The sequence below is a fragment of the Eschrichtius robustus genome, chromosome 13 (genome assembly GCF_028021215.1).
Source record: "Eschrichtius robustus isolate mEscRob2 chromosome 13, mEscRob2.pri, whole genome shotgun sequence".
Taxonomy (NCBI): Eukaryota; Metazoa; Chordata; class Mammalia; order Artiodactyla; family Eschrichtiidae; genus Eschrichtius; species Eschrichtius robustus.
The window spans coordinates 80,810,429-80,836,454 of NC_090836.1; the positions used below are offsets into that span (position 1 = coordinate 80,810,429).

Here is a 26,026-nt window from a genome sequence, read left to right on the forward strand (position 1 = left end):
GAGGAGGTAGTGACGTTCCCCGGGTAGAGGGATGAGCGAACCCAGCCTCTGGAGGTCGACTGCCCCCTATCGGATGGGAGGGAGACTGCCTCGCCGCAGCTGTGCGTCCCTATCCGGGACTTCGAGAAGCCGCGTGGCCTTAGCGTTCCGTTTGCAAAAGGCGGTCGTTAAAGGAAGTTTTGAGACTGTTCAGATTTGAGCCAGGATAGATAACCCAATCAGTTTTAGACAGTTCGGTTTCTAATTTGTGGTGAAGTGGGCTCTGTTTCAGGCTCTTAGCTTGGACTAAACGGCTTATTAGAGGACTAACAAAACTGGGTAGATCCCGATAAAGTATTTTAAATAACCTTAAATAAAACAAGCTGGGGCATAGTCCTCTATAGTAAGGCTAAGTTTTACTTATAAAGTCTTGTGAGTAAATAGGCATAAGGGCTAAATGGAGCTAGAATATAATATAATCACTTAGAATGAAAGCTTCCGAAGACTGGCTTCAGTCTGTTTCGTTCAGCGGTGTATTCCCAAGCTTATAGGACAGTGCCTAATGGTCAATGAAGATTTGAGAAATGAGGCGTTGACGGAACTTCACGTTCTGATAGTGGCTCCTGAGGCACCGAGGTGTGGCAGCAAGGGCTGCCCTGTGTGCAAAGCACTGTGTGGTTTAGATTTTGAGAAGGGGGTCCTCAAAATGTCTTTTAGTTTTGATTGGCACTAGAAAAGCAGTCACGGATTCAGGCCAGAAACCCAAGTCAGGGAAAACAAAAGTGCACTGGTAAGGAGAACATCTCCTCTGTCATTTCCCTCTGGAACTAGGCGGCTGGACAAAGAAAAGGCAAGCAAAAACCCCTAACAAGTAAAAATATGCTGTATGCCTCATTCTCTAGAAGTCTCCCTCTTCCTTTTAGTACCGTTTGTTGTGTGTTTGGTTGTTTTAAGGCAGCCCCTCCTCCATCCACCCAAATTTGGGATCAAATCGTTAAGTTTGTCCCAAAGGCAGAAGCTAAGAAAGTATACTATAGGTCCAATGGGAAAAGGCAATCTGAGACCTTTCCTCTATTCTCAGCGCCTAATATGCCATTTGGGGAGTTATCTTTTGTGGGTGAAAAAGAGCTTCCCCTAATTATGATTCAGGAAAACAGGTCAGTGTGGTTCATCTTTAAATGTGTGACTATAAAAAAAATTATGGTTTAAAAGACATCATCACACCAAAAGTAGATTTAGTAAATTTATTGTGTATAAATATAATACATATTAACATTATTTACAGTGCTAATATTTTATTTATAAAAGACCTATATATCTATATGGACAATAAGATACAAACTATATTATCACTTTAAGTAAAAAGTGTTTCTATAAATTTGTCATTTAAAAAAATAGTATTTAAAGATTGGTTCTTAACGTGCTATGACCAACTCATATAAAAGAACCCCCCCCCCAAAAAAAGAGGGAATTTGATATTGAGGCTTTTTGAAAATCTACTACTACATTTATCTTAAAACAAAACAAAAATCCTAGTAGAAAATTTCCATTAGAAAATAACATTAAAAGTGGCATAGGCTCCAGAATGATTTGTGTATTAGAGGCATTCAAAAAAAAAAAAAAAAAAGAGATCCATTTGAGTTAATTTAACTCACCAAATACTGGGTGTCCAGTGCATGCAAGGCACTCTGCCAGATGCTGAGGAGGAATCTCAAATGAACAAGATACAGTTGCTGTTCTCAAGGCTAGGATGTTGATAAGCACCATAAGAAAGTCTGTTTAGGAGCTAAAGGCTATGGAAGCATAGAGGAAGGAGACAGTAGATCTAAGGAGGAACATGGGATCAACTGTTACAGAGAAGTCTTGGATAAATAGGCAGAAATGGAGGTGGGGGAAAGGATGAAGAAAAACAAAATGATGTGAACAGAGAAAGGTTGGGTTGGGGTTACCTGCAATGTATGATACCTGAGGAAAAGTGTTCCACGCCAAGTCACTTGGAAGCCAGTGAAGGTTGTAAAGAGCAGGGATGAAGCTAGATTAGAACTATGCTTTACAAGATGGCTCTGGCAGTGTTTAAAATGGGACCATGCAAAGAAGGCATTGCAATTACAAGAAAAGTTATGCCAATCACTGGGAAGAGGTAACAAGGATTTGAGCTAGGGCAGATGCAATAACAGAAGGACAATGAAGACAGAAAGGATACAAAGGCGATTGTAGAGGGTCCCGTTGACACTTGGTGGCAGATTCTGGAGCCTAGAATGGTTTTTCCATTGCAGAACAAAATATACAGATTTGAATGAAAAGAAATTGAGTTGAGTTCTAGGCATGTAAAGTTTAAAGTGCTTAAGATGTAGATGTCCAACAGGTACTTGCAAATATGGACTTGCAGGATGGTGGAAAGAGCAGGTCTAAGATCTGAGTTATAATGAGGGCACTTTGGGGACTTTGTTTGAGGTGGAGATGACCAGAATCCTGTCCTTACTTTCTTCAACAAGTATTTTCACTTAAAAGACACAGGGTAGGTATTTTGTGAGAAACTGACATATTAGATATAGTATCTGTCTTCAAGGAGTGGGCAGTGTAGTAAGAGAAATAGGATTCATCTCTCTGGAAGTTCCAGTGACGATATTTAACTACAATGGATCTCAAATTTCAAAACCTGAGTACAATGAAAGCACACTCTGAGACATATCAACATATACTGTGATAACATTTACATTTTAACTAAATTACTAAATAGCAGGCTTTCCCTATTTCTAGATATATTCTACCAACCAAATATAACACATACCTTTGGCTAACAAAACTACACTTCAAAGTTGTCTTCTTCAATTAGTTGTTTCATTACAGCTTTATATTAAACAAAGGTTGCTCTGATGATCTCATTTTAAGAAATGCTACTGCATACTCAAAGAATCAAGGTTTTGGTTAAAAAAGAATTAAGTATCTTGGGCAAAGGACAATAGGAGGATACTGGGTACATTAGGGAACAGGGGAAAAGAGGTTGGGGAGAGGTTCAGAAACGTGGGATGATGCCAAAGATAAACTTTCTCATTCTCCTAGACTTTGGAGGGTCCTCTGCATTTACAGCTGCTACAGATAAAGGAGGAACACTGGTTGGAGACACGTACTAAGAAGGCCAGCCTTCCCCTAGCTTGACCTGGCATGTCTTGTCTAGGTTTCTTTCAGCATCCTTTTGGGCTTAACATTATAACTGCTCTTTTCTCCTCCTTATGAATAAAAGGAGATACTTGAAAAGGATTTGATGGAAGCACATGTATCAGTGTAGTAAATACAGTACTCTTGGGATCTAAGTACTATTTATTTATTTATTAAAGTCTTTATTGAATTTGTTACAATATTGCTTCTGCTTTATGTGTTGGTTTTTTGGCCATGAGGCATACGGGATCTTAGCTCTCCGACCAGGAATTGAACGCGCACTCCCTGCTTTGGAAGGTGAAGTCCTAACCACTGGACCACCAGGGAAGTCCCTCTAAGTACTATTTATACTTTCTCCTCATTTATAGAATGCATCCAATATTTTTTTTTTTTTGCTAAAATGTTAGCTATCAAGAGAGGTTTTTGAAAGTAGCTTTACAACAAAATGTATATAATTAGGTTTCTCATTTGACATTGAATGAGCAAGGTTAAATAATTGATCAGCTTCAGTGAAGTTATGAAGGATTGATAAGGCGGAAAGCAAATGTTACTATTCCACATTTAAAACATCTTGGTGGGGAGAGTGGTTCAAGATGGCGGAGTAGAAGGACGTGCACTCACTCCCTCTTGCGAGAGCACCGGAATCACAACTAACTGCTGAACAATCATTGACGGGAAGACACTAGAACTCACCAAAAAAAATACCCCACATCCAAAGACAAAGCAGAAGCCACAATGAGACAGTAGGAGGGGCGCAATCACAATAAAATCAAATCCTGTAACTACTGGGTGGGTGACTCACAAACTGGAGAACACTTATACCACAGAAGTCCACCCAACTGGAGTGAAGGTTCTGAGCCCCACATCAGGCTTCCCAACCTGGGGGTCCGGCAACAGGAAGAGGAATTCCTAGAGAATCAGACTTTGAAGGCTAGCGGGATTTGATTGCAGGACTTTGACAGGACTGGGGGAAACAGAGACTCCACTCTTGGACGGCACACGCAAAGTAGTGTGCACATCAGGACCCAGGGGGAAGGAGCAGTGAACCCATGGGAGACTGAACCAGACCTACCTGCTCGTGTTGGAGAGTCTCCTGCAGAGGCAGCGGGTGGCTGTGTCTCACCGTGAGGACAAGCACAGTGGCAGCAGAAGTTATGCGAAGTACTCCTTGGCGTGAGCCCTCCCAAAGTCCACCATTAGCCCCACCAAAGAGCCGGGTAGGCTCCAGTGTTGGGTCACCTCAGGCCAAACAACCAACAGGGAGGGAACCCAGCTCCACCCATCAGCAGACAAGTGGATTAAAATTTTACTGAGCTATGCCCACCAGAGCAACACCCAGCTCTACCCACCACCAGTCCCTCACATCAGGAAACTTGCACAAGCCTCTTAGATAGCCTCATCCACCGGAGGGCAGACAGCAAAAGCAAGAAGAACAACGACCCAGCAGCCTGTGGAACAAAAACCACATTCACAGAAAGATAGACAAGATGAAAAGGCAGAGGGCTATGTACCAGATGAATGAACAAAATAAAACCCCAGAAAAACAACTAAATGAAGTGAAGATAGGAAAACTTCCAGAAAAAGAATTCAGAATAATGATAGTGGAGATGATCCAGGACCTCAGAAAAAGAATGGAGGCAAAGATCGAGAAGATGCAAGAAATGTTTAACAAAGACCTAGAAGAATTAAAGAACAAACAGAGATGAACAATACAATAACTGAAATGAAAAATACACTAGACAGAATCCATAGCAGAACTGACGCAGAAGAAAGGATAAGTGACCTGGAAGACAGAATGGTGGAATTCACTGCCACGGAACAGAATAAAGAAAAAAGCATGAAAAGAAATGAAGACAGCCTAAGAGACCTCTGGGACAACATTAAATGCAACAACATTCGCATTATAGGGGTCCCAGAAGGAGAAGAGAGAGAAAAAAAGACCCGAGAAAATATTTGAAGAGATTATAGTCGAAAACTTCCCTAACATGGGAAAGGAAATAGCCACCCAAGTCCAGGAAGTGCAGAGAGTCCCAGGCAGGATAAACCCAAGGAGAAACACGCTGAGACACATAGTAATCAAATTGACAAAAATTAAAAACAAAGAAAAATTATTGAAAGAAACAAGGGAAAAACGACAAATAACATACAAGAGATCTCCCATAAGGTTAACAGCTGATTTATCAGCAGAAGCTCTACAAGCCAGAAGGGAGTAGCATGATATATTTAAAGTGATGAAAGGGAAGAACCTACAACCAAGATTACTCTACCCAGCAAGGATCTCATTTAGATTCAACAGAGAAATCAAAAGCTTTACAGTCAACCAAAAGCTAAGAGAATTCAGCACCACCAAACCAGCTCTACAACAAATGCTAAAGGAACTTCTCTAAGTGGGAAACACAAGAGAAGAAAAGGACCTACAAAAACAAACCCATAACAATTCAGAAAATGGTAACAGGAACATACATATCGATAATTACCTTAAACATGAATGGATTAAATGCTCCCACCAAAAGACACAGGCTCGCTGAATGGATACAAAAACAAGACCCATATATATGCTGTCTACAAGAGACCAACTTCAGACCTAGGGACACATACAGACTGAAAGTGAGGGGATGGAAAAAGATATTCCATGCAAATGGAAATCAAAAGAAAGCTGGAGTAGCAATACTCAGATAAAATAGACTTTAAAATAATGTTACAAGAGACAAGGAAGGACACTACATAATGATCAAGAGATCAATCCAAGAAGAAGACATAACAATTATAAATATATATGCACCCAACATAGGAGCACCTCAATACATAAGGCAACTGCTAACAGCTATAAAAGAGGAAATCGACAGTAACACAATAATAGTGGGGGACTTTAATGCCTCACTACACCAATGGACAGATCATACAAACAGAAAATTAATAAGGAAAAACAAGCTTTAAATGACACAATAGACTAGATTTAATTGATATTTATAGGACATTCCATCCAAAAACAGCAGATTACACTTTCTTCTCAAGTGCACATGGAACATTCTCCAGGATAGATCACGTCTTGGGTCACAAATCAAGCCTCAGTAAATTTAAGAAAATTGAAATCATATCAAGCATCTTTTCTGACCACAACGTTATGAGATTAGAAATCAATTATAGGAAAAAAACTAAAAAACACAAACACATGGAGGCTAAACAACACGTTACTAAATAACCAAGAGATCACTGAAGAAATCAAAGAGGAAATAAAAAAATACCTGGAGACAAATGACAATGAAAACACGACGATCCAAAACCTATGGGATACAGCAAAAGCAGTTGTAAGAGGGAAGTTTACAGCAATACAAGCCTACCTCAAGAAACAAGAAAAATCTCAAACAATCTAACCTTACACCTAAAGGAACTAAAGAAAGAAGAACAAAAAAACCCAAAGTTAGCAGAAGGAAAGAAATCATAAAGATCAGAGCAGAAATAAATGAAACAGAAACAAAGACAACAATAGCAAAGATCAATAAAACTGAAAGCTGGTTCTTTGAGAAGATAAACAAAATTGATAAACCGTTAGCCAGACTCATCAAGAAAAAGAGGGAGAGGACTCAAATCAATAAAATCAGAAATGAAAAAGGAGAAGTTACAACAGACACCGCAGAAATACAAAGCATCCTAAGAGACTACTACAAGTAACTCCATGCCAATAAAATGGACAACCTGGAAGAAATGGACAAATTCTTAGAAAGGTATAAACTTCCAAGACTGAACCAGGAAGAAATAGAAAATATGAACAGACCAATCACAAGTAATGAAATTGAAACTGTGATTAAAAATCTTCCAACAAACAAAAGTCCAGGACCAGATGGCTTCACAGCTGAATTCTGTCAAACATTTAGAGAAGAGATAACACCCATCCTTCTCAAACTCTTCCAAAAAATTGCAGAGGAAGGAACACTCCCAAACTCATTCTATAAGGCCACCATCACCCTGATACCCAAACCAGACAAATATACTACAAAAAAAGAAAATTACAGACCAATATGACTGATGAATATAGATGCAAAAATCCTCAACAAAATACTAGCAAACAGAATCCAACAACACATTAAAAGGATCATACACCATGATCAAGTGGGATTTATCCGTGATGCAAGGATTCTTCAGTATACACAAATCAATGTGCTACACCATATTAACAAACTGAAGAATAAAAACCATATGATCATCTCAATAGATGCAGAGAAAGCTTTTGACAAAATTCAACACCCATTTATGATAAAAACTCTCCAGAAACTGGGCATAGAGGGAACCTACCTCAACATAATAAAGGCCATATACGACAAACCCACAGCAAACATCATTCTCAATGGTGAAAAACTGAAAGCATTTCCTCTAAGATCAGGAACAAGACAAGGATGTCCACTCTCTCCACTATTATTCAACATAATTTTGGAAGCCACGGCAATCAGAGAAGAAAAAGAAACAAAAGGAATACAAATTGGAAAAGAAGAAGTAAAACTGTCACTGCTTGCAGGTGACATGATACTATACATAGAGAACCCTAAAGATGCCACCAGAAAACTACTAGAGCTAATCAATGAATTTGGTAAAGTTGCAGGATACAAAGTTAATGCACAGAAATCTCTTGCATTCCTATACACTAATGATGAAAAATCTGAGAGAGAAATTAAGGAAACACTCCCACTTACCACTGCAAGAAAAAGGATAAAATACCTAGGAATAAGCCTACCTAGGGAGATAGAAGACCTGTATGCAGAAAACTGTAAGACACTGATGAAAGAAATTAAAGATGAGACAAACAGATGGACAGAAATACCATGTTCTTGGATTGGAAGAATCAGTATTGTGAAAATGAGTATACTACCCAAAGCAATCTACAGATTCAATGCAATCCCTATCAAATTACCAATGGCATTTTTTACAGAACTAGAACAAAAAAATCTTAAAATTTGTATGGAGACACAAAAGACCCCGAATAGCCAAAGCAGTCTTGAAGGAAAAAGCGGAGCTGGAGGAATCAGACTCCCTGACTTCAGACTATACTACAAAGCTACAGTAATCAAGGCAATATGGTACTGGTACAAAAACAGAAATAGAGATCAACGGAACAGGATAGAAAGCCCAGAGATAAACCCACGCACCTATGGTCAACTAATCTATGACAAAGGAGGCAAGGATATACAATGGAGAAAAGACAGCCTCTTCAGTAAGTGGTGCTGGGAAAACTGGACAGCTACATGTAAAAGAATGAAATTAGAACACTCCCTAACACCATACACAAAAATAAACTCAAAATGGATTAGAGACTTAAATGTAAGACCAGACAGTATAAAACTCTTAGAGGAAAACATAGGAAGAACACTCTTTGACATAAATCACAGCAAGATCTTTTTTGATCCACCTCCTAGAGTAATGGAAATAAAAACAAAAATAAACAAATGGGACCTAATGCAACTTAAAAGCTTTTGCAAAGCAAAGGAAACTACAAACAAGATGAAAAGACAACCCTCAGAATGGGAGAAAGTATTTGCAAATGAATCGATGGACAAAGGATTAATCTCCAAAATATATAAACAGCTCATGCAGCTCAATATTAAAAAAACAAACAACCCAACCAAGAAATGGGCAGAAGATCTAAATAGACATTTCCCCAAAGAAGACACACATATGGCCAAGAAGCACATGAAAAGCTGCTCAACATCACTAATTATTAGAGACATGCAAATCAAAACTACAGTGAGGTATCACCTCACACCAGTTAGAATGGGCATCATCAGAAAATCTACAAACAACGAATACTGGAGAGGGTGTGGAGAAAAGGGAACCCTCTTGCACTCTTGGTGGGAATGTAAATTGATACAGCCACTATGGAGAACAGTATGGCGGTTCCTTTAAAAACTAAAAATAGAATTACCATATGACCCAGCAATCCCACTACTGGACATATACCCAGAGAAAACCATAATTCAAAAAGGCACACGCACCCCAATGTTCACTGCAGCACTATTTACAATAGCCAGGTCATGGAAGTGACCTAAATGCCCATCGACAGACGAATGGATAAAGAAGATATGGTACATATATACAATGGAATATTACTCAGCCATAAAAAGGAATGAAGTTGGGTCATTTGTAGAGACGTGGATGGATCTAGAGACTGTCATACAGAGTAAAGTAAGTCAGAAAGAGAAAAACAAATATCGTATATTAACGCATGTATGTGGAACCTAGAAAAATGGTACAGATGAACCAGTTTGCAGGGCAGAAAAAGAGACACAGATGTAGAGAACAAACGTACAGACAGCAAGGGAGGAAAATGGTGGTGGGGGGGTGGTGTGATGAATTGGGAGATTGGGATTGACATATATACACTAATATGTATAAAATGGATAACTAATAAGAACCTGCTCTATAAAAAAATAAATAAAATTCAAAAATTAAAAAAAAAAATCTTGGCGGGGGGGTGCTTGTAATCTGATAGCTTCCTCAAAAGGCACTATATTTTTTAATCTTCAAAGCCCTCCATGGGGCTAAGCCAATAGCTATTATAATCATACATGAGTTTCACATGTAATTAGGAGAATTATAAGAAGTTTATGCAATGTTTCTTGTATTTAAACGTTTAACTGGTTCTTGATTCAGCCAACAGCTGGAAGATAGAATAGCCTTGGTTGATAGTTTTTAGATTCAGATTAAACCAAACCTTGTAGTCAGAAGGTTGAGAGCTCAAGAGGAGGAGGGAGGGACTCCAATAACTTGTTTTGCAAAATGCTAGTCCCAATGAAACAGAAGGAAACACTGTATAAGGCAAAACCTTGGTCTCCAAAAAGGACACACTAAAAACTGCAGGGATTTAACATGGAAGTCTTATTTATGCTATCTAGGTTAAAATTAATGAGCTGCAAAGAAGTGTTAATTTACGTACAGTGACAAAAAGATTTGGGAGATAGCATGTGAGGATTGTATGTGAGGTTGCAAGAGGATTCAAAGTGATTCCACAGCAAGCAATAGCCAAAAAACTGCAGCAGCCAACTCTAGATCTAGTAGATACCCTGGTGCTGCAACAAACATTCAGAAGGCTTCAGAAGGCACTCAGTAATTCTCTTGGCAATCATAAATATAATATTGAGTTAGGAAATCCTTTATATAAAAGCAGAAGGGAAATTTATTTTGCCCTTTAATGAAATATTCTATGGATAACCTTGCCTTTTAAGATAATTTATATTTAGTTTAAGCTCAGTCAATAAATGTATATTTTGAACATCAGGAATGACTTTAATCATAGTGTTAATTTCATTTTACTTCTGCTAAACAATTTTATATATAAAGTAGTTCATATGTTAAACAGTATGTGACCCAAAATTAGGAATATAAACCCTTCCTAATGAGGTACGCTGACAGTTGCTTAAAGAAAAATATACTTTTTTAATTACCAGAAAGGACATAACACAAAGTGGTATTAAAAAACCTTTAAAAAATGATTACTATACAATTTCCACTAATACTGGCTTAGAATTTGTGTTTTTTGATATGGTAATTCCAGTTCATTTAAAAAATCACAATATTATAGAAAATGTAACATTCTTTTTAGATACAAATACCACCATTGACTTGGACTCAGAATACTTACAACAGCAAGGGACATCATGTAATATAATGCTTGCCATATTTTGCTTTTTAAAGAAATAATACACTTATGTTTGTGTTGAAATGGTAGTTTTTTAAAAAAAGATTAGACTTAATGTAAAGGCCATAGAGTTGATTATTTGTGTTCCCCTGCAAATGGAAACATCCTTTTTCCTACTCATGGTTGAGTTAGATGAAAATTCAGATTCTATCCCTTTGCTATAATTCCTTGATGATGTAACATTATCTCATACCAAAAGAGGTACATAACAGTAGAAATACTTTTGATAATTTACTGGAATTTCATTTCACAGTTACTGAGGTAGAAATTGGCCATGTGTTTTTCCATTAAAAGATACAAAAATTAATCTAAATTTATTGATTCAAAGACATGCGTTTTTTTCACCAGCTGTTTTATAATCATAATTTCCAAACCAAACACTGCATGGAAATTTGCTCCTTGATGTGTGTTTTTTATTTACAAAGACTTACCACTAGTGAGAATGTTACAAAGTAACACTGTAAAACACACTGAGAAAACAGTATGGACTGTGTCACAAACAGCTAATACAGTATTAAGATAAGTTTTCTGGTTTCTAAAGAAAAGATACTTTAGAATTCAGTGTGAGTCTCAGAAATAACTCTGACCATTAAGTAAACATCAAATTTTTAATAAATAACATACATGAAAAACAAACATTTTATAAAAATTACCTTATACCTAACAAAATAATTTCTTTGATGAAGATTTTGGTTGGATTTATCTTGGCAGTGTGCACTTATATAAAATTTTTGTACTGCATTTACTCTATTCTGATGAAATTCCACCCTTTTGGAATCACCAAGAGATGAAACAAATACAGCTACAATATTGTGCCTTCTTGAAATGCTTCTATCCACCTACAAGAGAAATTTGTTAGATTTTAAAATACAGTCATCCAATATATGTTAAGACAGTATAGATAATAGCTGTGCCTGTGGATCCAATTACTCTAACAGTATATTTAAGATCTTTCCCTATAGCAAACGAGAATTCTGTATGTATGGAACTACCCTTTATTTGGTAATTTGGACCAAACTTTGGCCTGAAAAGTGCATCTCTTATTTCTTTCTCTTTTTTGGCCATACCACACAGCTTGCAGGATCTCAGTTCCCCAACCAGGGATAGAGCCCGGGCCCTGGCAGTGAAAGCGCCGAGTCTTAACCACTGGACCACCAGGGAATTCCTGTGCATCTCTTATTTCTTTGAAGCATGAGGAAGGGGCCATTTCATGTAAAGGCTCTATGAAGTTCTACTGATCCCATTTAATTGATTTTGGAAGTGGATATATCTGCAGAGGCCTTTATTTCAACCCCCTTTCTGCCTTTGGGAATACTAGCTCTGTCCCTGTCTCCTCATCTCTTAATTCTACCAACCAGAGACTCCTTGGGCATCTGTAGTCCAGACCTATTCTAATATTTTCAGTGAAAGGGAATCTAGCATCTAGTAGTCTACTCTCAGTTGATCTAAAGTTTGCATGCAATATAAAAGTGTCTCACTTTCATAGAAGTCTTTCTAAAATTCTTTTGTCTCAAAAGTTTTACTTGACAATATACACAGCTACAGTTATTCAGAAGACACTTGGAGGTAGTTTCTTTGTACCTCCCCAGTAGTGTAATGGCTTCTAAACTTACCATGAACACTTGAAATCATTCAATTTAATTAGTAAAAGTAGCCTGTAGCAGATTTATCTCACATTTTAAGGATGGAATTTTTTTAAAAATTTAAAATGCAAATGGCATATAAGTTATACCATAATAAAAAGGCTTTTTAAAAGTCAAAAGTTTCCATTAAAATTAACACATTTTAATACTCTATAATGTACAAATACAGTAACGCATATGATATTAACCTAAAGAGAAATTTATAAATTAGCCTGTATTAATTCTAAATAACAAGTAAGCTGACACCCTTCACCCAACTACATTCAGCTCTGTCTTGAAGGGCTTTCTATCTTGTCAACTTAATGACATAAAGATATATATTCAAAAGCTTATCAGCTTGATGATGAATTCAGGTAAAAATGATGAGAAATATAATATCCAACAGAATTTTAGGGCAATTACTATTTTATCTAAGTAACTATTTTTTAAAGAAAAAATAGTTGTGTCATAATTTTAAAATATTCTTTAGTACCCAAAAGTACCTGATTATTATTCAGGAACATATGTAATTCTGGTACATTAATTTTAACTGCCTAAAGAAAAGACAAGCCTGGCTTATTTAAAGTATGCTTTTTGATCTGCATGCACTTTTAAAGCCTATTGAGAAAACATGAGCACCTCTTAGTGAAAACAAAATGTATATTTTGTGAGGCCAAAATGAAAATCAAATGAAAGGGAGGCGAACTGAATTGTTTTGTTCAGAAAGGACATCAGTTTCACAGAGATATGCTTCTCTATGTTAAGCAATCTCATGACATCTAAATAAATATTCTTGTTGGAATTTTGAAGAGACTATTTCAGCCTTTTCCACCTAAAATGATATCCATTTCTTTCTACTCAGTCATTGGGAACAGCATGGGAGCCTCTTAATGTGTTTGACCTTTTCCCCAAAGGAGTAAGTCAGCAAGCAGCTGTTTAAACCCCTGCTGTTCCATGGCACAATTGAATCATTGGATTGCCAAAGTCCCAGAATGTTTCAAGAGAAGATTCTTAACCTCACTGGAGGAGAGGTCAAATAACCTCAGCTTCCCTTCCTTTCAGCAGAGGAGAATCATGCTGCTTCCTTGAAGGTCATGTGTACACAAAATATTTTGGACAGAACTACCTATTTTCTTTTCCTCTCTGCCTCCTGAAAATATTCCAGATACTCTTGCCTGTCTTTAAAACAATTCTAAAGAGTTTGAATAATACGTTAAATTCTTTCTAAATTGTATGTCTGATTTAAATTCTTCATTGTTTCCATGCATGGAAGTAGGTTGTTTTTAAAATCAATCAGTTAAAGTAACAACTTGAAATCTAATGTATGAAAGAAAAATACGTCTAAATTACTTACTTCTGAGCTGAGTGAGCATCATCTGCTTTGAATACATAAAATAACATGTTTTTGTGCAGTAACTGAAACACTCTCGACTCTGAATTCTCATCTTTGACTTGAGTGACAGTGAATCCTAGTAAAGGTTGACTCTCCAAAGCTGCCACGTCCTAAATTTACAAAGACACAAAAGGAGATGGGTTTCTAAACTGATACAAAATTCAGATCTGCAAACTCTTGATCTATATAACTCTAATTTAATTTCAAATACATATATATAAAACAATGGTAATTCTAGCAACTTATTCACCTTTCATTTATTCAACGATATTTATTGGGACACCCCTGCCTCACCTACACCATGAGCCAGACACTGTGCCAGACAGTTTTCAGTGTGTTCATATCCACTGTGAAATAATGTGAAATAATAATTTCACATTATTTCTCTACAACCACAGGAGGTAAGTAATTATATTACTTTCATTTTATGGATGCAGAAAACGTAGCTCAGAAAGGTGATACACCCCAGTCCCATCGAACCTCTGCCTTTAGTGAAGTAATCAGTAGTCACATGACACTCCCCAAACTTACATTTTAACACTATGGAAAATTCCTAACAGCTCTTTAGATACAAAACAAGGACACTGTTCATGTCAAAAATAACAGCAACATCTCCCCCCTCCCAAAGCAAAGCAAAACAAAAAAGAGACAAAACAAATAAATTAGGCAAACATTGTAATTATTTCCAGGTGGCACTATAAAACAAGACCCTCAAATTATTCATGTTTAGATTTCAGATCTTACCTCACTTGCAGCATACGTATATAGCACTTTATTTTTTATGACAAACCACAAGTGTTTCCAAGGTTTTTTATTGCCCTTTGATCTGTACAAGTAGCCACTCATAGAAGAATCTTCTGTGTTCGCTGATACCTAGGTAAGCAAACCCCACACACAGTTTAATAGTTTTCAGACAAAAACAAAATTTAAAATCACAAAATTGCTTTTGATCATTGGCGCTGAAAGCAATAACCATAATAAGAATATCATGTTTCAGAATGAAATTGTTTACTTTCAAAATCTGCTACTGTACAAATTGAACACTGCCATGCCATGAGCATAAAATCCTTCCTTTAAGAAGCAATTCCAGAATTTTATCTGGTTTAACTGTGCTTGCATGTATGTGTTTCTTTGCGGGTTCACCTGTATTTTCTCAGTTGCCAGAAGATGAATAATAATTCCAAATGTCAAAAATGCCTTTTATTTTTTTTTAAGATCCATCCACTTTATTTTTTAACATCTTTATTGGAGTATAATTGCTTTACAGTATTGTGTTAGTTTCTGCTGTACAACAAAGTGAATCAACTATACATATACATATATCCCCATATCTTCTCCCTCTTGCATCTCCCTCCCACCCTCCCTATCCCACCCCTCTAGGTGGTCACAAAGCACCGAGCTGATCTTGCTGTGCTATGTGGCTGCTTCCCACTAGCTATATATTTTACATTTGGTAGTGTATATATGTCCATGCCACTCTCTCACTTCGTCCCAGCTTACCCTTCCCACTCCCCATGTCCTCAAGTCCATTCTCTACGTCTGCGTCTTCATTCCTGTCCTGCCCCTAGGTTCTTCAGAACCATTTTTTTTTAGATTCCATATATATGTGTTAGCATACGGTATTTGTTTTTCTCTTTCTGACTTACTTCACCCTGTATGACAGACTCTAGGTCCATCCACCTCAGTACAAATAACTCAATTTCGTTTCTTTTTATGGCTGAGTAATATTCCGTTGTATATATGTGCCACTTCCATGTCCTGGCTATTGTAAATACAGCTGCAATGAACACTGTGGTACATGACTCTTTTTGAATTATGGTTTTCTCAGGGTATATGCCCAGTAGTGGGATTGCTGGGTCATATGGTAGTTCTATTTTTAGTTTTTTAAGGAACCTCCATACTGTTCTCCATAGTGGCTGTATCAATTTACATTCCCACCAACAGTGTAAGAGGGTTCCCTTTTCTCCACACCCACTCCAGAAAAATGCCTTTTTAAAGCTGTATTTTGGGACAGTATATGTTGTTTATTGCTCTTCTTATTTTGGGTGTTAGGGAAAATTACTTAAACCTTTAACTCAGTTCCTGAAATGACTTTTTGGATTTCTAAAAACTATATCAATAGAAAAGTAAATAGAAAATTCTTTTTTTTTTTTTTTTTGGCCATGCCTGCGTGGCTTGCGGGATTTTAGTTTCCTGACCAGGGATCAAACCCGGGCCCTGGCAGTGAAAGCACGGAATCCTAACCACTGGACCACCAGGGAACTCCCAGAAAATTCTATTATTAATGATGATTTTTTAAAAATATTTATTTATTTATTTATTTATTATTTTTGGCTGTGTCGGGTCTTATTGCGGCACGCAGGATCTTTCGTTGCTGCATGAGGGCTCTTCGTTGCAGCACTCAGGCTTCTCTCTAGTTGTGGCTCTTGGGCTCCAGAGCATGTGGGCTCTGTAGTTGTGGCACACGGGCTTAGTTGCCCCGTGGCATGTGCGATCTTTGTTCCCTGACCAGGGATCGAACCCAAGTCCCCTGTATTGGAAGGCAAATTCTTAACCACTGGACCATAAGGGAAGTCCCTTAATGGTGATTTTAAAGATCAGTTTCTGCTCCCCAAATTTTGGTCTAAAAGAAAAGAAGCTTGTTTTGCTTCATAAAAGGCTGAAAGTATTTCAATCTCTAGGTAAAAGACAGTAAGCCTTCAGTGATTATAATGTGGCAGTTGAAACTTTTCTCTTCTTAAATATAGGAAAAATAGAGATATAAAAGCCAAGTTTAGGAACTGCCTTATTGGTGGTATGGTGAACAGACTCCCAAGGTGGCTTCCCACTGAGAATCAGGCTGTTGTAGCGTCTCCTCCACTCCAGTGTGGGCAGGACCTGTGACTGCTCCTAACCGATAGAATATGGTGAAGGTGATGGGCTATCACTCCCATGATTATATTACATTACATAAGACTCCATCTTGCTAGCAGACTGGCTCTAGAGACTTTCTACCATGCTGGCTTTGAAGAAGTAAGCAGACATGTGGGGAAGCCCACGTGGCAAGGAGCTGAGGGCAGCCCCTAGGAGCAGGGTAGATCTTTCCCTAGTCAGCCTCCAGATGAGAACTCAACACTGGCCAACGGCCAACACCTTGACTGCTGCCCTGAAGAGATCCCATCTAAGCTCCTGAGATAATAAATGTGTGTTGTTTTAAGCCACTACATTTGTGGTAATTTGGTACAAAGCAATAGAAGACTAAGAGAGATGGGGTCTATGAATTTTAAAGTATATCTTTAATCATGTAGTAATTGTATTAATTTCTTATACACTTCATAAAAAGGATGATATATTGTTTAGTGGAAATTTTATTTATTTATTTATTTATTGGCCACACCGAGTGGCATGTGGCATCTTAGTTCCCTGACCAGGGATCGAACACATGCCCCCTGCATTGGGAGCGTGGAGTCTTAACCACTGGACTGCCAGAGAAGTCCCAAGTGGAAAATTTATATCTAATGTTAAATTAGAAATATCTCTCAAGTGCAAGTAGATTTGTATACAGAAATAACATCCCTGTATAAGACTACTACGTAATTAAAAAAAAAAAAACTAAAATGTTTACATTCAAAGGAGGTTTCTCTTAAAATGTAGTCACATTGGGATACCCACTATGTACTTATGTTAAGTGTTACTATCATTGCCCAAAATATTTTGTACATTACTCTTTGGGAATATTTTACAATTAATTTATTAGCCATACAAGATTAATCCCAATACTGAATAGTCATACATAGTCCTCTATTATCTTTTTAAAAGCAAAATTGGTGTTAACCAGCTTAATCACCTAATTGATTCACAAAACATTCCTTCCAATGATTTATTTAAAAAATAAATGGGTTTCCCTGGTGGCGCAGTGGTTAAGAATCCGCCTGCCAATGCAGGGGACACGGTTTCGAGCGCTGGTCCGGGATGATCCCACATGCCACAGAGCAACTAAGCCCGTGCGCCACAACTACTGAGCCTGCGCTCTAGAGCCCACGAGCCACAATTACTGAGCCCATGAGCTACAACTACTGAAGCCCGCGTGCCTAGAGCCCCTGCTCTGCAACAACAGAAGCCACTGCTATGAGAAGCCCACGCACCGCACCAAAGAGTAGCGCCCGCTCGCAGCAACTAGAGAAAGCCACGCACAGCAACAAAGAACCAAAGCAGCCAAAAATAAATAAATAAATAAATATTTAAAAATAAATAAATAACAAATAAAAAATAAAAATAAAAAATAAATGAAATCCAACTCAAGAGACGCAGCCTGCCATTACTGAGGGTGCTGAGGCTCTGAATGTATGTAATTCTAAAAAAGAGGAATTTCTAAAAATGTACTGAACATCACTGGAATAAGAACACAACTTCCTAATTCCTCAAAAAGTTAACATAGAATTACTGTATGATCAAGCAATTTCACTCCTAGGTATATAACCAAGACAAATGGAAACATAAGTCCACGTGGAAATCTGTACACAAATGTTTATAGCAGCATTATTCACAATAGCCAAAAGGTGGAAACAACCCAAGTGTCCACCAACAGATGAATGGCTAAGTTGTAGTACACACATAAAGAGGAGTATTATTCAGACATAAAAAGAAACAAAGTGCTGATACATGCTATAACTTAGATGAACCTTAAAAACATTGTGCTAAGTGAAAGAAGCCAGACACAAGGGTCATATATTGTATGACTCCTTTTATATGATAGATCCAGAATAGGCAGATACAGAGCAGATTCATGGTTGCCAGGGGTTGGAGGGAGGGGGTAGTGGGGAATGATTACTTAGCAGACACAGGGTATTCTTATGAGGTGATGAAAAAGTTTTGAAATTGGAGCAATATGGCAGTTACACATCACTGTGAATACACCAAATACTACTGAATTGTATATTTTAAAATGGTTAATTATATGTTATGTGAATTTCACCTCAGTTTTAAAAAAAAGACAAAAAACACAGCTTTCTGAGGAGACTACTTTGACTTTTATAGCACTTAACTGGATAAATTTCCCCGTGTGACCACAAAGGAGCAAGGCAATGGCTCTCAAACTTTAGTAGACATATATCTGGATCACCAAGAATTCTGGTTAAAGTTTCTGATTCCATACAGTGTGGGTGGGTCCAGGAATCTGCATTTCTATAAGTTCCCAGGCAGTGCTGCTGCCGCTCTGGAGGATGTTTTGAGAACCAGTGGAGTCAAGGGAGAAATGGCTGCAGCCAGGAAGGCCTGTTTGTGTGGCTGGGTGGAAAGATGTACAAAAAAGGATTGGAATTAGGTTGAGTCTAGTCTATAGACCATAACGAGTTTTGGTAGCCAGTGCTGTGGAGTTTCAACTAAAGAGGGGAGCACAGGTAAGAATTATATTTATAAAATGTGACATCAGCATGGAGAGGTGAAAAATTACGGAGAACTTAACATTAATTTGGTTGGTTAAGAACATTAAAGTTTTTGAATGTAGATTTAGATTCAGGAACTGTGTGATGAAGAAATAGAGCTCAGGGGTATTCACTCAGTTGGCTTACCCAGTTCCACATGAAACTTGGCAAATGGAACTGTAAGTCCTATTCTTACTATATCATGAGATTGGCTATAAATCACTTCCTAGTGTTTCAATGGCCATGATGAAATACACTCAACTTTATATGAGAAACATGATCCCGGTCAAATTTTTAGAGCTGTTTGCTTTTCCATGATAGAAGACCTCCACAGCAACCAAGCAAGAGAACAGAATTTAAAACTACTCTCCTGGCCACAAAACTAGCATGGATGGAACTAATTAATAAAAATCAAAATAGGAGTGACCAGAAAGGCAGGACTGTCTAAACTCTTGACACTGGCTGACTGAACACCTGAATTTGAGGAACTGGGATAGGATATCATCGATGCCTGTGGATTTACTCCAGTGGCAGGTCTAACTCTGTAGTCTATTACCACTTAAAATTTTTTCTTTTAAGTTAAAGGAAGAACAACGTACTATCAGTGATATCAGCTGTATATAACCAACTAACGCCTATAAAAAACAAGCCATGCAGACGAGTAAATGCTAATAAAATGCCCCAAATGTTCTATAGACTTCTTCCCTCTCCTCAAAGGAGAAAGGAAGGGGTCTCCTCAAAGTAATTTTAAAAATTCACACGTGTCCAAGTTATCTTTCCTTTCTATCATTGCTATAAAATGTTCTCCAAACCTTTCAACAGCCATTTTCTAAATGACTCAGGTCATAAGGGAGATCAAGCAAGATAGTGAGGCCTCAACCACATCCATCACCAGTATTAAAATGCATGTCTTAATAATGGTGGGAAATGACGTCTTCCTTTATGAAAGAAAAATAGTGTATTATATGTGTATGAATAATTCAGCCTCTATCAGGTTGCAAGTCTAATGGAAACACTTACTTCTTTGAGAGCAGCTGGGATTTTTTTCTGTTTCCTCCCTGATGGAATACTATGTAAGACTGACGATAAGGTGCTTGAAGGAGATTTGTGATTTCCAGGAGATCCAATCTTAGGAGAGTGCTGGTGATCTAAAACAAATCAGGTACACTTATATAACCAATGGCAAGCATTCTGCAATTCAATTTAATCCAAGTCAATAAACGTTGTTGCATAAATATCCATGGAAGGATACTTAAGAAACTTATGACACTTCCCCAGGCTGGAAGTTGAGTGGGAGGAAGACTTCCCACTGTCTATGATTTTATACTTTTCCAACTGCAAGCCATATGAAAGGATTGACCTTTTGTGCCTTAAGAATTATGAAACATGTTTATGTACTACCAACTTAAAAAAAAATTGAAAAAATTTCCCTCCTGACTTTAAAAAAAAACCAAACTGACAACATCATTTAGCATCTAGATACATGACCAAATAATATTACAATGAACAAAATGCTAGAAAAGGGACTATAAGACAAGATGAGGAAGTAATTAATTTTCACTGCAGAGGTTCAAGGAAAGCTGGGAAAAGAATGAGAGTTTTGAGTTAGCATTAAGGTATAAGTAGGAGTTTGCCAAGCTAAAAAGCGGAGGAAGAACACTCCATGAAGACAAGTCAGCATAAGCAAAAGCACACAGATATGAAATTAGATCATCTATTTGAAGGTGAGGCTGGGAAAAAAATGGCTGGTTCTAAGGACTGTCTTTTAGGCAGTGGGAAATCAAAGGCCTTTTGGGCTGGGAAGTAACACGAGCAGACTGAATTTAGAAAAATAAATCTGGCAGTAGGAAAGAGGAAGGATTTGAAGCAGAAAAACCTGTTAGGAAATTAGGACAGTAGTCCACATGAAAGATAATGAAGGCTTTGTTAGGGCTGAGGTGGATAAAGAATTCAAGAGCAAGACAGGTTTTTCAAACATAAATTTGACAAGATTTACTGACCAAATGGGTGTGTGTGATGAGGGAATGTTTGAGCCTATATTATATACCCAGAGAACAAAGGGAGGAACATAAGGGTGGCAAAAGATTAGGTGGATGTGTCTTTTTGGAAAATGTATACAGATAATAACAAACGATTCCTCTATAAACAAATGGATTCTGAAATGGCCTGTCATCTAGTTATATTCATTTAGCTATTCTCATTGATGATGAAAAGCTATTCTTCATCAACATGAAGGATAATCTTTTAAAAATTTAGATCCTATAAGTTTCAGGATCTCATCCCAAAATATAGACCTGAGCTGCATTCACCTTAACTGTAGGGATGGATACTTGCAAATAACGAACAGGCAGATATGATTTATCATTTTGTAGTTGGCGAAAAGCTGCACATTTAGATGTAAAATAAAACCTCACTACATCAGTCCAAGTGATTAGAATAAGGCTAACAAAGTGCCACCTAGTATGTTTCCATAGAGAATTACTTTACTAATAGATAAAAATGATTTGTAATGAGCACACAGTTGTGAAACTAGAAACCAGAAACTTGAAAATTATTTGGAAGTTAAAGTTCCCCTGTAACTACTCCAAGCATTTTATCCTGTGATTACATTTCTACAATCAGGATCCTCAGCAAAACCGTTTTCAGAGTAAAAATAAGTTTCAGTCCAACCTTTCTTGGAATTACCACAAAATATGAGTTAAGAAAGCTTAACTAAGTTAAGAAAGCAAGATACTTAATATTTTGAGAGAAGTATCACCAATCATATTGCTAATGTGCCTAAGATGATTCTTTCAGAAGGTTGTTTGAAAGTATCTGGGGGATAATGGAATTTTCAATTAAATCTTTACTTATATATTACCTAATTTCTGCAGTTCTTGGAAACAATGTTCACATACTCTTGCTGGTTGATTTTTCAGGTAATCTAATCCATATTTATTTGATGAACAAGCTTGGCATACAATCTGAAAACACATTGGAATTATTTCATTTAGAATAACCTTTGTATCTAAACCATCAGTTATGTTACAATTTATAGTTCTGTCTACTTTTCAAAACCTTTTCATAGTCACTGAGTCTGAATAAAAATTCAGTGGAGCTCAGGCATGTAGGGAACTCACACACAATACCACACTTGAAGAGGCCACAGATTATTACCGAGTGCTTACTACAGCTAATAATATACTAAAGGCGTTAACATGTGCAAAATGTTTAGAACAGTGCCCGGTGTGTAGTAAGTCCTGTGTTAGCTGTATTTATCATCTTCGTCATCATCGTCATTGTCATCATCACTGCTGCAACTATGAACACCTCTGCTGTGCCTCTTCCCAGTGTCTGGCCCAGATTAAATGCTGTCTAAATAAGACCCATTAAATCTTTACAATAACTCTCTGATGTCATTGTTACGATGCTCATTTTACTAATAACGTCACGAAGACTTGGAAACATCACTAGTGATAACTTCAACACTGAAAGTTTCCTCCTATTAAGAACTTAGTATTTAGATAAATGCAGTTTCAATAATTATCTGTAAATGTGAGCATCTATTTAATTTGAATTTATTAGTTTTTTAAAAAATGAACATGATCTATTATTGACATTCTGAAGTAATCTTGGGCTAGGAGGAGCTAAGTTCCCTAATAAGATTGCCTTGTGCCTAAATATTTAGAGGAGATACCAGCCACGATTCAGCATCTCCCCCACCCCCCCAGTGGTTTACAAGGAGAAACATGCTTCTTCGTTATGTACAGCGTAGAGCTATTGAAAATCACAAGGGAGGTGAGTGTGATCCTCTCCAACCTTTCCACAGGCCCGGCAGTGATGTCGTCTCCAGGTCAGAGTAAATTCACTTGTGCAGATCATACACATCGTAGCTCTGGTATCAGGAATCCAGATGGGAGCCTTGGATCCAAGAGGACTAACTTCGTCTTTATTTTCTGAGTCTGCCTGTGGAAGAATGACTTCTGATTATCTCTATGCACACTGCCTGCTACAGCATCAAGCCTTTTTATTTGGACTGGCAGCTCACAATGCTGACGGTATCATGAAGGATGTGGATGAAATATGAGCTATCATATTTTTCATGTTATTAGGATATTAAGATTAGCTACATTCCAACAATCCTCTAGTGCAAAATTAACTTTAAAAGATGCCTGTGGTAGTGCAATAACAGCCAATTAGTTTCTTCCTTAAACTAGATTGTATTTTCTACAATGAGGTTTTATAACTAGAAAAAATATGAATGCACTATATGCTATCATTGACTTGTAGTTAGACATTAATAGAATGAATATTTAGCTCTGAAATTACGCACACACCTCCAATCCTTCTGTGAAACACATGTTGCTTTTCTAAACCCCTGGGAAAAGTTTCTTTAAGGTAAAAACTATTTGAAATGCACTGCAAAAACATAAGAAGGAAAAGACAATACCTCATCAAGACTCCTACTGGGACAGAATGTGATTCTTTTCTTGGCATACTCTTCTATTGACCTGGAAATCGCTTCTAGCCATTCATCCCTTTCTGGGGCAGAACTGTTGGGGGCAGAAGAAAGTTCTATCAACCAGATGTCAGCTTTTATTCTTTGCCTTTTTCTTATGTCTTTTCCTTCTGCCATGGCAACAGATTCCACCACCCTCCAACAATGCTAGTCACAGGCAACAACTCTGAGGTTTACGTGCACAAATAATCAGAGCAGGCATTAGAGAACACGCGGCATTTTAGCAAACACAATGCTTTTTTTCTTTCCAAAAATACCACTTTCTACTGAATGGCTTTTGAAGTCTCCTAAATTTGGAGGTATTTTTGTTTGGTTTAAGGGCTATTCATGCAATTAATAATTATGATTATCAAAAGCCATTATTATCCTGAGATATAATCCTAGAATTTAAAAATATTCCAAGAATCAAGTTTCAAATCCAAATTTACAGCATAGAATACTAAATATTTTTAGGTTACTAAATATTCTAGAAAGGGCACTGGAGTAAAGGAAACATATTTTTGGTGTCATAAACAGATGCTGAAGGAGTGGTTAATAAGGGAAATAGCCTTCAGTGGTTGTTAGGGCTCCCCTACCTATTCGGCCCATCACATTTTCTGTTCTAAACCCTCAGTTCATCAGGAGCTATGCGACTTGAATGTAGATGGAAATGGGTCAAACAGGGGGAAAGCCTGCTCAGAAAAACACATTCTTGTTCTCCGTTTTTGCAACCACACCTCCCTCTAAAAAAAATTCTATGGTAACTCAGAATCATCACTGGTATCGCCCATTTTGTTTTGCATACTCAAGAGGGAGAGGCACATTTTAGGTATTGTGTGTGTATATGTGTGCGTTTGTAGAGAGACAGAATTTAATAATAAATTTAAATCTCTATCATGATAAAATCCATCATAATAATGGGAATGTGATTGTATAAGAAAATGTGCATTTTCCTTTTTTTAAGAGAAGCATACTAAAGTAGGTAGGAGTAAAATGACCTGATATTTGCAATTTGTTTTAAAGTACTTTAGAAAACAGGAAAATTTGTGGCAGAATCTTGGTAATTTTTGAGTCTGGGTGACTGAATATGCAGTTTCATTGTATTATTCACTCTAATTTTAAGTATATTTTAACTTTTAAATAATGACTCTAAAATGAAAAATTCCATCAAAAAAAATGATACAAATAGGCATATTTTGATGAATCCAGAGCAGGTCAAGGAGATAACTTTAAAAACCACTCACCTTCCCCACAATAATCATTCTCAGAAATGTTATCTTCCTACTAAATGGCTTCAGTGCCTTTTAGAAAATGCACTCATATGGATGTTAAAAGGAAGATATCCAGTTTACAAATAAAATTTTAAAACTAGTATATTTCTCAAAGTTTCATTATATACCAAAACCAAAATAAAATAGAAACAGCCCCTCTCTCTCTAAACCAAACAAAACCTGCCTCAGTTACCTCTACTATTCTATCATCACTGCCCCAACTAGCTGCCGCTGATTTAACATTTACTACGTTATCAGCCAACTATGCTGAATGCTTTCTTTGCAAGTATCATCACTTCTCATCCTCAGAGGTACCCCATGGAATATACATTGGATCTTACACTCCATTCCCCCAATCCCAACGTCACACACCATCACCATTTACAGAAAAGCAATGTGAGGATTTGAACTGTTAGATAATTTGCTTTAGATAACAGGCTCTGTACTAAATGGTGACTTGGTATCAGACCCAAGTGTGGCTAAGGATGGAACCCTTCACCACCATGTCACCTCTGGCCTCTGTTCCTGTTCTCTGAAGGACTACGCTATGAGAACATAGGCTCAGGTTCCAAGTAAACATTCATAAAATATTACTGTCCCCCCTGCCCTCTCTCCCTCCCCAGCTTTTCACTGGAAAAAGTAACAGAAAGTCGAGAGGCAGATGGCTAATTTGAGGATTGCTGTCTGATTTTTCTGGAGCCCTGGGAGCACGTGGAATGTGACTCGACTGTGCAAATCATGTCACATATGCTGTTCTTTCATTTAATCATTCCTGGCTCTCTCTTGTGTGGGGTTCTGCCAAAACAATGTTTATCAGCTGATAACACATTTCTCATAGACCACACACATTTGCCTACAGCATCGAGTGGAGACGTTCTAGCTCTGCCTTTGTGACATGGCTAGTGGAAGAATCAGCATCTTCCTCGCAGAAAAACACAGTTAAGCCAAGTATTCTTTTCTTTATGGAAGGTGGACATTACCAGACAGCAAATTTGCATTAAACAAGCACCATTTCCCCAATGACTGGAAATAATTT

The 26,026-nt window shown here is 37.4% G+C and overlaps 1 protein-coding gene across 2 annotated transcripts in view; it reads right to left on the reverse strand.

Moving 5' to 3' along the window:
• Positions 1–11,511: 11,511 nt before the first annotated feature.
• Positions 11,512–26,026, reverse strand: part of FGD6 (FYVE, RhoGEF and PH domain containing 6) — a 110,018-nt gene continuing 95,503 nt past the window's right edge. For both annotated transcript variants that reach the window (XM_068561551.1, XM_068561550.1), the window contains exons 15-21: positions 23,672–23,774; positions 23,041–23,187; positions 22,103–22,205; positions 20,263–20,390; positions 14,585–14,713; positions 13,802–13,950; positions 11,512–11,664 (exon numbers count right to left, since the gene is read on the reverse strand). In XM_068561551.1, the coding sequence (XP_068417652.1) occupies positions 11,628–11,664; positions 13,802–13,950; positions 14,585–14,713; positions 20,263–20,390; positions 22,103–22,205; positions 23,041–23,187; positions 23,672–23,774 (796 nt within the window). In that variant the 3' untranslated portion in view covers positions 11,512–11,627. The remainder of the gene's footprint in view (positions 11,665–13,801; positions 13,951–14,584; positions 14,714–20,262; positions 20,391–22,102; positions 22,206–23,040; positions 23,188–23,671; positions 23,775–26,026) is intronic.